The sequence below is a fragment of the Elephantulus edwardii genome, unplaced genomic scaffold, assembly GCF_000299155.1.
Source record: "Elephantulus edwardii isolate Elephantulus edwardi_28Jun2011 unplaced genomic scaffold, EleEdw1.0 scaffold00283, whole genome shotgun sequence".
Lineage (NCBI taxonomy): Eukaryota > Metazoa > Chordata > Mammalia > Macroscelidea > Macroscelididae > Elephantulus > Elephantulus edwardii.
In genome coordinates this window covers 1,821,094-1,832,128 of record NW_006400033.1, presented here as the reverse complement: position 1 = coordinate 1,832,128, position 11,035 = coordinate 1,821,094, and the positions used below count along the sequence as shown (strand labels likewise).

General features: G+C 53.7%; 2 protein-coding genes across 3 annotated transcripts in view; one reads left to right on the top strand and one right to left on the bottom strand.

Annotated features, from left to right (window-relative positions):
• Positions 1-1,558, top strand: part of ELMOD3 (ELMO/CED-12 domain containing 3) — a 54,443-nt gene extending 52,885 nt beyond the window's left edge. The window contains exons 12-13 of the mRNA XM_006900394.1: positions 1,167-1,284; positions 1,369-1,558. Coding sequence (XP_006900456.1) covers positions 1,167-1,284; positions 1,369-1,558 — 308 coding nt within the window. The remainder of the gene's footprint in view (positions 1-1,166; positions 1,285-1,368) is intronic.
• Positions 1,559-1,786: 228 nt separating this feature from the next.
• Positions 1,787-8,574, bottom strand: CAPG (capping protein (actin filament), gelsolin-like). Of its 2 annotated transcripts, none has more exons than XM_006900376.1 (9): positions 8,552-8,574; positions 8,264-8,436; positions 7,798-7,952; positions 7,210-7,377; positions 5,517-5,666; positions 5,087-5,179; positions 4,237-4,369; positions 2,363-2,451; positions 1,787-1,852 (listed from the first exon to the last, which is right to left on the bottom strand). In XM_006900376.1, exons 1-9 carry the CDS (start codon positions 8,572-8,574, stop codon positions 1,787-1,789), a joined length of 1,050 nt encoding a protein of 349 aa, XP_006900438.1. The 2 variants fall into 2 exon arrangements, with proteins under 2 accessions (XP_006900438.1, XP_006900439.1); XM_006900377.1 differs by having other exon boundaries at positions 5,562-5,666.
• Between the last annotated feature and the right edge of the window lie 2,461 nt (positions 8,575-11,035).

The following is an 11,035-nucleotide window of genomic DNA, read 5'->3' as shown; positions in this document are numbered from 1 at the left end:
ACTCTGAAGATTGCACTGGAGCGTAGAGAAGCCAAAGCGCAAGGAAGAATTCAAGATACTAAAGAGCTGAACAGAAGATTCCAAAAGGCAGCTCGGAATGACAAAACGAAATACTACAATGAAATGTGCGAGGAGCTAGAGTCAGTCAGAGGAGTCCCTGGATGGTATAAATAGTTAACACACTCAGGCTCCTAATCTAAAGGTTGAAGGTTTGAATCTCCTAGATGCATCTCAAAAGAGAGGCTTTGAGGGGAACTCTGGTGGCCTAGTGGCAAGCAGCTGCACTGCAATTCCAGAGGTACATGGTTCAAATCCACCAGATGCTCTGCTGGAGAAGGAGGGGCAATCTCTTCCTGTACCTGTCAGATCCTATTTGACGGTACACTCACACACAAAATAATAAATTTTTTTTAAAAAAAAAGAGGCCTGGGATCTACTTCCAAAAACTCAGCCCTGCAGAACTCTGTAGATGCAGTCATTTCTGACACCCCTGGGGCTGCCAGCAGCTGGAGCTAACTCTACAGCAGCTGGGGTATTCTTATTCTCTCTACTGTTCCAGCCACCAGCCACATAATATATTCACCATGTTGTTGTTGTTGTTGTTGTTGTTGTGTACCATCAAGTTAGAACTAACCGATAGCTGACCCTCTGGCAAGTTTTCAAGAAGCAGTTAATCACACGGGAGATTGACCCTCCTTCTCCCACGCAGCAGCTGGTGGCCTTGAACCACATGCCTTCGGGATTACAGCACACCTTCTTGTCATTAGGCCACCAGAGCTCCCTACAAGATGATAAACTTGAGGACCAGGAAAAGGACCTTGTCCAAAAGGAAGCAGAGACAGCGTTAGAACCAGAGCCTGGACTCCTCACTCCCAGGCCAGTGTTCTTCCCTCTGCCCCTAAGTGACCCTCAGCTTGTCACCCAGACAACAGACAGTGTGGCATGAAGGGACAAGCCAGAGTACAGGGCAGCAGTGCCGAGCACAGGGCATCTGGAATCTGCTCACAGTGGTTTAGGGAAGCATCCCAGAAAATACCAGCCTAAATGGATATGCCTCCCAAGCCTGTCACTACAGCGTTCTCCCAACTGGTAATTTAAGACAGGACCCAGGTGACAGTAACCCTGGGACCTGCAGCTGTGCTCTCTCCCTCTTGCCTTCTTATCAGTGCCTGCCTGGGACACCCGGTCCCTCCGCCCTAGTCCTGCAAAGCCAGATCCAGCTGCAGAAGTGGCTCAGAGCCTCCAGAGCTGTGTGGATGTCATCCGCGTGCTTCTTAGCCCTTGGTACAGGCACAGGCTGGGTGAACAGGCAGCACGAGAAGCAGCCAGTTCTAGGAGTGCAGCCAGGCCCCTGTGTGGTCTACACAGCACAGGCTGGGTAAGCAGGCAGTGTAAGAAGCAACCAGACTACACAGTGCAGCTCGGCCCCTGCGTGGTGCACACGGTGTGTGCTGAGCCACTAACGGAAAGGCTCACAGCCGACCATCCGGGGACCATCTGTGACTATCACAGCCAAGCAAACCTCATGCAGCAGCTGCACCCGTACCATGAGGGATGACCATGACTCAGATCACTGAGAGAAATGGGTCTGGTATGACACTGTACAATGTGGTGGGGGCCGTGGTGAGAAGATAGGATTTGCAGACAGGCAGAAGGCCAGGGAAAGCATGTGCTTCCTTTATTGAACATCCACAGGGATCGCACCCACACTGACAGTGCACGGGAGGGGCCAACAGGCCGGCAGGAGTCACCCAGGCAGGAGGATGCGGCAGGGAGATGACGGCCTTCATTTCCAGTCCTTGAAGAACTGCTTGAAGATGGGGCTCTCGCGGCCCTGGGGCAGAATCTCCACCTGCGGGGACAGCGGCAGAGAGGACTGGCTCATAGAGTTGCCACCAGAGCCTCTTTGGGGAGGACAGGGAGGGTCCCACAGGTTTTGGACATTGGGTCTGTGCTCACCCCAAGTCCTGCACAGGCCACTCCACTACATAAGCCAAGAAATAGAAACCACATTACAGAGACATGGCGAGACAGCAGACTGCCTCAGAAACTTGGTGCTCAGTCTGAGACCTGCCACCCATTATAGGTGCGCCTTCTCACTGCTTGTGACAGGAGCTTGAGCCATCCTGCTGGGTCTGAAAGGGGTGGGACCAGCCAGGGACGAGACCCAGAGAAGGAGGCTGAGCAGAGGCCCACCCCGCTGTCTGCATTCCTAGCACCTGCTGCCCAGCATATTCTTAGAAAACAACTGTGCTACATCTTGAAGGATTGAGCTGGGCTCTCTTGAGTTGGGGTGTCCCTGCCCTTCCTCGCTGGCCTGGGGAGGAGGAGGTGGAGGCCAGGAGTCAGACTGTCTCCTCACCTGAGTGTTTGGGGCGTACTTCATGCGGGAGATGAAGCCCTCTGCCACCTGCAGGGCTGCCTGTCGCTCCTTCTCGTTGGCTTTTCTCCCTGGTTCACCAGAAGGAGACATTTAAAAGGGAAGAGTTTTCTTCCAACTCCCCCATCCAATTTTCTTGAGTAAACTTAAGGGTGAAGAGAATAGCAAGCAACTTGTAAAAGTTGGAATAATTTTAAACAATTAAATAGACCAGGGATATGCCCACAAATGCTGAGGAGTTAGTTCTGTAAAGGTATGAGATCCGCCCTTGCGACTTCTCCCAACTTGGTGGCTCCAGGCTAGATGAAAACTGGTCTCTTCACCTTTGTCTTCCTCTGATCATCAAGACCTGTAGCTGCAGCCAGCACTCAGGGATACCCCGAGAGAGGCCCCCAGGCAGCAGGCTCAGAGCAGAGGGAACCAACTTCATAGTGCCAGAGTCTACACTGACCAAGTGTTGTTCAGGGCTGTCAAGTTGGCTACGACTCATTACAACCCAGGGTGTTGACTGTGGGGTCAAGTAAAATGAAGTCTCCATGATCCTGCTGACTAAAAACACACCAGCCACATCCACACAGAAATCCAGTCTCTTCTGCAGATTGTCTATCTCTAAAAACCAGATTTTTATCCATGAAAACTAACTTGTGAATTTATTGGCTTTCCAGGCTGGCTAGGAAAAAAATAATCAGATAACTAAGATGTGTCTGAGTAGTAGGCTGTATCCTTCCTCTCTGAAGGGAGCAGTGGTTCCTGTGCCCACTAGAGGCGCTGTCTGTTCCCTCCCCTTGTTTCTCTCTCCAGAACAGTTTGTCTTGTGTGGGGTTAGACTGTCCTGCAGCGGGGGAGTGCCCTTCAGTGGTTTCCTGACAAAAGCCTCCTTTCTGAGGAAAAGAAACCCAGTAGCAGGAGTCTCTGTCTCCCATCTCCCACTCTTTGAACGTGGCTTGCCGCTCCAGGCCCTTCCTTTCATCTATATTTATGCTGTGTCTAGGGGCCTGTCATGCTGACTAAGGTGCCCTGGTAGTGTAATGGCTGAGTACTCAACTGCTGACCCCAAGGTTGGTGGTTCAGCCTTATGCAGTAGCTCAGGAGGAGAAAGAAAGACCTGACATTGTGCTCCCATAAAGATTACAGGCTAGGAGACCGTATGGGGCAGTTTTCCTGTCACATGAAGTTGCTTTGAGTTGAAATTCACTCCCCTGACAACATCAGCAGTGCTAACAAAACACCACTCCCTCATCCAGCTCAGAATTCCTCTTGGTCTCACTTGGTCCCACAGTTGTTACTGGTTACATGCGAATTTGCCAAGACCCCACAGACCAATCAAATTTCTTGATTTCATGGCTGAATAATCTACAGAGGGATGTAATACATGCTCAGGAAAATACAACTGTATGGTAACGGGCCACTCCAGGTGTCGCTCAGAACTTGGTTTCACTGTTCTTGAAAAGTCCAACAAGCAGAACAGGTTTCTACACACCCATGATTCTTTTCCACCTGATAAAATCTCTTGGAAAAACAAGTTCTTCAGGTTCATCATACACTGCATAGTTACGGTTAATTTATCTGAAATTCAACTCTGTCATACCTAAAGGCAGAATACTGGAAGCAGGGGTTTCTGGAACCTGAAAAGTTTTTCAAAGTGTGGTCCCTAGACCAGCAGCCACAGATCCATCAGAATGAGATGAGAATAGAAATCCTCAGGCCCCACCCAAACCGTGTGCTCTGGCCTCTTCCTGGGGCTTGATGTTTCAGGGCCCCCAGCCTTAGGTGGGTGGGAACAGGAAGGGAAGGCCCTGAGCCAGGAGTCACAGCAGTTGATGGAGTCTCAGCTGGCATGGAGGGGCCACACGTACCCTTCCAGATGTAGATCTTGCCACAGAGTCCGTTGTCCAGCACGAAGCAGTCGTCAGGTATGAGCAGCTCCAGCGGAAATGGGCTCGAGTCGGCCACCTTGGTCAGGTTCATCTGTCCAGTGGCATCAGAGACCTGGGAAAGGGCAGTGCAAGGTCACCATCCCAAGCCTCCCCCTACCCTACCCAATGGGACAGGGAGGAAGCCCCATGCCTCACAACATCCTAAAGCACTGCAGCACAGGCTAAAATCCATTTTAGAAGTAGATGGGTTTCAAATTACAAATAAATACAAATGATGGCAGGGGGAGGGGGGCAGGGAGGAAAGCTCCCCATTGACTGTAAACCTCCCTTCACTGAGAATGGATTGCTGTCGAGCAGGGCCCAGAGCTGCCCTCTGCCTGAACCCTAATCACTCACAGCCGAGTCTGTTCCTACACCTGCCCATCATCTTGGGCAACATCGTGGTCTCCCCTGCATGGACTCCCATACTGCCCTCCTTTCCATGGACCCCCCCTCCGTGCTCTCCTCTCTGTGTGCTCCCCCACTGCCCTCCCCTCCATGGACCCCCTGCTGCCCTCTCCTCCATGGACCCTCTGCTGCCCTCCATTCCATGGACCCCCTGCTTCTCTCCCCTCCATGGGCCCCCTGCTGCTCTCCCCTCCATGGACCCCCTGCTGCTCTCCCCTCCATGGACCCCCTGCTGCTCTCCCCTCCATGGACCCCCTGCTGCTCTCCCCTCCATGGACCCCCCCCTGCTGCCCTCCATTCCATGGGCTCTTCCATTGCTTCCCCCTGCTGCCCACCCTTCTGTAGGCCCCATATAGTCAGGCTACTCTGTGCAGATACCCACCTTATACAGGGCTGCAGACTGGGCATTCGTCCGGTCAGCAGTGAGGTCTTCCTCGGGGTTGCCCTCCTTCAGAGGGGGTTTGGGGCCCAGGACCTGCAGGGATGGGGTGGCCAGGTTGAAGATCATTTAGCTCCTGACCTGACCTCAGTCCGCAGGCCTGGGGCCTGTGCCTCTGGAGGCAGAGCGTGCTACATAGGACAGCTGGCAGAGGCCTCACCATGCTAGCCAGGCCACTTGTACCCAAGGTTGTGTGTGTCCCAGGGCACTTTGTCCCACATCAACATGACAACCTGTGAGGCAGCCACAGCCCTCATAATGCCCCAGGCCCTCCCTGCCACCTTCCACCAGCCACCCTCTGGCCCCATGACCACCAGCTCTCCTAGCCACTTCCAGCAGGGGCTCCCAGCCCCCACCCCCACGGCCCCCCCACCTGGACCATCTCTGCGGGCTCCTCGCCGTCCGTGACAATCTCCACCTGGGCCTTGCCCTGCCGCTCACTGTCCCGGATGGCCAGGGCCAAGTCCCGTGCCTTGTTGCGCTCCAGGATGTTGGACTTACTGCCACACCACGCGAGGATGGTCTGTGGGAACAGGGGAAAGCTGGGTCAGCCCGCTGCCTGTGATGCTCCTGGGGTGGCATGTGGGGGAGTGGCATGTTGGGGGGAGGGGAAGTGTACATGTGTAGGGGCTGGAGTGGAAGAAGGAAGAGGATGGCATGTGTATAGGCTGTCATGGGGGGCGTGGACATCATGTGGGGAGAGGTAAGGATGTGAAAAGGTGTGTAAGAGGGAGGTTGGCATGTGGGGGGTTAGGAAGGTGTGTGCAAGGAGAGCAGATGTGTGGAGGGAGGACAGTGGTGTGGGGGAAAGGTGGGCATGTGGGGGAAGACAGCGAGGGGCAGGAGGGAACCAGGGTAGAAAGCGGGGGAAAGGTGGTATGGTAGGGAAAGGCCACATGGGGGGAGGCCACCTGGGAAGAAGGTGCGTGGAGCAGGAAAAGAGCTGCCCACTAAGGCCAACTGCACGAGGTGGCAGAAGAGACCCAGAAGTGAGTCTGAAAACAGTGGTAACTCTCTTCCAGTGGCTTCCTAGCCCTCTGTCTCTCATGTTTCCTTTTCTCCACATCACTTATTGCCATTTCTTTTGTTTATCCTATTTAATTTATTTCCCCTGACTAGAAAGTAAACATAACCAGGACTTGGAGGTTTTGTTTTATTTTGTACTATTTGCTGTTGCATAATGAATGCAGAAGCACAAAGTAAACATTTGTTGAAGGAATGAATGGGTTAAGTCCCTTGTTGAGCCCCTGCCTTGTGCCCTAACCTATACCCACGGCCAGAGAGAATACATCTCTTAAATCCATTAAAAGAGCTGCCTGCTGCCTCTACCACAAAGCTGCTGATCCACTTCCACACAGCGCCTGGGTTACCCTGCCCTCAAGTCTTCAGGAAGCAGCCTTACTTAGCTTCACTTACTCACTTGGTTCCTCAGACGAGCTTTCTGCCTCCTCGGGACCCACAGCTCGTCTTTGGTCCCACAGCTCCTGTCCCACCCCAGTATCGGCCATACTGACCCCCACCACGCCCAAGCCCTTCCCTTCACCACCTTGGCTCCCTGTCCCTTTTGCCTGGAATGACATTCCACCAAGGGCACCTTCCCAGGATAACTGGCTCAGGTTTGAGGACCAATAACCCCACGCTCCCCCAGCTCATGGCCACTGCCTCCCATAAAGCCCTCATGGCATCCTCTCATGGGTCATGACAAGTGACAGACAGGCGTTGGCTGCCACACCCGGGGGTTCCTTGGGGACAATGACTTCTCTATCTAGCATCACCATCCCAGTCCACTGAATGCATTACCAGAAAGTCCACCAACGGTCTGTCCAGCAGCTAATTTCTGAGCTACAAAGGCTCCCAGGAGGAGGAGGAGGAAGAGGAAGAAAGCTCCACGCACAGGGATGGCAAGTCAGAGGGTAGTCGACTTCTGTCCTTACCAACACAGAAAGGTTCCCTAAAGGCTGAAGGGCTCCAGCCTGAAAAGGACTTGGGGTTTCTTGGCCTCCCGTCCCCTCTCTCTGGCCTGTGGCCACCCCTCCTTTTAAAGACCGGTGCACCGGAAGGCTCACCTGGCCCAGGTCCAGGATGAAGCAGTCCCCCGTGTTGAAGCTGTCCCAGCTCAACGCCCGCTCAGTGGCCCGGATGTTCTTCTTCCCCTTCACCTGGTAGAGTTTCTTGATGGCAGCTGGAGTGGCCCCTGGGGAAGTCTTGTGAAACGCGGACTCCACGCCACCTTCCTGCATGTGAGACAGGCCAGCTGGCCTCAGTGGGCTGACAGGAGAGGTGGGCTACTGGACCCCATCCCAATGAGGTCAGGCAGAGACCCGCTGCAGGAGGGCCCACTCCTGAGTGACTCAGGGGAGTGGTCCCCAGGCCCTATCCCACCAGGGCCAAGTGGAGGCGGGGGGGAGAGCCACTGCAGGAGGGCCCCTACCAGGGAAGCCTGGGCACACGGGATGGGGCCCTCACCTAGTAGGTGAAGGGGGGGACCTTCTGAAGAAGGGCGGACCTTGAGGGACAGGAAGGGGGGCTCCTGGACCCCAAGCCACCTGGGGGAGTGAGGAGAGACCCCGAAGGATGCGAGGTGGAGGGAGGAGACCCACTGCAGGCGGGTGGACCCGAGGGAAGCCTGTGGGCAGATGGGACGGGGCCCTCACCCGGTACTTGAGGCCCCGAGGGAAGTAGCTCATGAAGAGGTCGGACTCATTGCCCTGCACCTCACGGTGCTGCACTGGCCGCTCCCCAAGCAGGGTGTTGAGGTGCACAGCCAGGACTGCACAGGCCCCTTGCTCATCCCGAGATGACTGCTGGCCTGGAGGTGGGGGACAAGAAGGTGGCAGGGGTCCGTGAGACCCACTGCAGCCTCAACCCTGCCCCGGTGCAGCCTATCGACTAGTGGCTGACCCTCACCACTCAGCCCTGAACCTCAGCCCTCACCGCTCAGTCTCTGGACATTAGACTCCAGGACCCAGCCTGCAATGTCCAGCCTTCACTGCCCAGCCCTCCAGCGCCCAAACACCAATGCTCAGCACCTAACCTCCAGCACCTGGACACCAGCACCTGGCCCCCAGTGCTCAGTGCTCAGCACCTGGTCCCCCAGCTCCCAGCACCCAGCGCCCTTACCTATCCACAGGTGCAGGTGTGAGAGCTCCTCCGGGCCATTGTGCAGCACCAGGTAGGAGTCTCCCGAGAAGAAAATTCCATGGTTCTCAGGTGCCACGGACACTGGCTTCAGCTTCTCCACCCGCCAAATGTGCAGGCCCGGGTTCTGCACAGAGGCCGGGAATGGGGAGCTACTGTAGAGAGAGTTAGCAGTGGTCAGGGCCCAGGAGGACAGGGCCTAGGGCCTGAGCATGAGGAGAGCAGCGGGAGGTGAGGTGGTGGGAGTGGAGGAAGACAGGCACAACTTACCTCTGGGGGAGGGGCGTGTACATGTTTCTGGATCTGGAAAGACAGAAGCAGCATTACTATTACAAATGTCATGACAGTGACAGCCACCCCTTGTGCTGGAGGACCTGAGAGGGCCTTCCAGGTGGCTAAGCGCATTCATAGTGGTCATCTATCACTTCTCCAGGAACTGAGGGAGTGATCATTGTCACTGACTCCATTATGCAGATAAAGAAACTGACACTCAGAGAGTCTAGATCCAAGGTCACATAGCCACCAAGTGGCTAGCTGAATCAGGCTGCTGGCTGCTGTGCCCTCTCACAAGTTCACCCCTTCTTCAGATCCCCAAACCTGGGCATGACCCAGGCCGACAACACAGCTCTTTCTGTAAGATTTATATGTATCTCATTGAAACAAGTCTGTCTGCCTTGGAGGAAGTGCAACCAGGGTTCTCCTTAGAGGCACAGATGGTGACACTTGGTCTCACAGGCTAGGGGCATATTGTCAGACATCATGCTTGGAAAGGTGGAAGGTCAGAGAAAGAGAGGAAGGCCCTGCACCAGGTGGATCGACACGTGACTGTAAGGGGCTCCAGCATGTGAGAGATGGTGAGGATGAGGCGGGGCAGAGTTCAGAACTGTTGTTCAGAGAGTCACTGAGCCGCAGTCACCTTGATGGCACCAAGTAGCAGCTCTTGTTCTATCAAGTCAGAACCAAGGCAGAGCTCACCTCCCCCTGCCTTGGGTTCCCAAGATTGTAAATCACATGGGAGGAGATTCCCCCACCATTCCCCTGTGGTGGATTCAAACCGCCAGAGAGGCGCCTCCTTCAGTTTAACAGTGCAACTCTGTGTACCCACTCGGCTACCAGGGCTCCCTCTTGTGAATGCAGACACAAGAAAGGGGCCAAACCTTCAGCAAATGGAAACCAAGAATATATAGTAAACAAAGGGATAAAATATGATGGCCAGGAACGCAATGTTAGATTAAACTTGAAAAGCAATCAGCGCGCGCACACACACACACACACACACACACACACACACACACACACACAGAGACACAGAGCATGAGAGCAAGAAAGCCACCGCGTCACCCTGATGGAGGGGTGATGGGAGGTAGACTCCACTCGATGGCTCTGGGCTAGTAGGCTATTGCAGGGTACCATCAAGTCAGTTTTGACTCATAGCAGCCCTATGTGACAGAGTAGAACTGAGGTTTTCTCTAGGCTGAAACCTTCATGGAAGCAGGTCTCCAGGTGTTTCTCCCAGAGAAGCTGAGCTGCAATCCTGAAGGCACACAGATCAAGGCCATCAGCCGCTCTGCAGGAGAAGAATGTGCAGTCTCCTTCATGCAATCAACTGCCTCTGAAAACCATTTGGAGGGTCAGCTATGGGTTGGTTTTAACTCTACGGTATACAACAACAATATATATAAAATAACATATACATAACAAATAAATAACAACACACACACACACACATAGTTGTTTTGTGCTGTCAAGTCAGAAGTAACCCATAGCTAATGCTCTGGAGGGTTTTCAAAGGCAGTAAGTCAAACAGGAGGAGAGTACCCATCTTTGTCCAGTCGAGCAGCTGGTGAATTCAAACCACGTGCTTTTGGAATTGCAAAGCAACACCTACACTAACTACTAACTACATTGACATCAATACTAGTCTACTATATATATATATATGATCTTAAGTTGGAACTCATAATAGCTAACCTTCCAGTGGGTTTTCAGAGGCAGTAAGTCAAACAGAAGGAGACCCCATCTTTCTCCAACAGAGCAGCTGATAGATTCAAACCACATGCCTTTGGGTTGGCAGCAATCACTGAGCTAACTGACAGCTACCATCAGAGAGCACTGTGAAAATTGTGATTGTTGTTATGTGCAGTCGAGTCGCCTGTGAGGATTAGAGCCCGGAACCCCTATGGAACAGGTCTGCCTGTCACATGGATTCAATATGAGCCCAAGTCAACTTGATGGCAACAGAAACAAGAAACAACAAGGAGGTAAAAACACCATCTGACTTATTACTTCCCTTTTCCGTTCTCAAGCTACCAGGGCAGAAGGCGGGTTTTGGCACTGCCCTAGAGGATGGGGAATGTAGGGAGGGGGCAGGTTAGAAGCGAGAAACTCTGATGTGCTTCCACCCTACAGGATCACATGCTGTGCCCACATCCCTGCAGCTAGCCCCGCCTGCGGCCAGCCAGGCCTCTGACTCAGGTCTGCAGTGGGGAAGCCCCTGCCCCAGCTCAAGCATGGTGGCTGAGAGAGCCAATCCTCCAGCCTTCGTACTGTCCGTTCTGTGTAAAGGAAATGAGAACTCGGGCCATAACTCAAAACCAGACATCTTAGTGACCCAGTGCAGAAACACCTCAAGAGCACCACTAAACAAACAGAAAGGTATCCTCTCACAACTTAGGAGGCAAGAAGCCTGAACTCAGAGTGCTGGTTTTCTCTGTGTGTGGCTCCTGGTTCCAGAAGATTCCACCTCAGGATCCC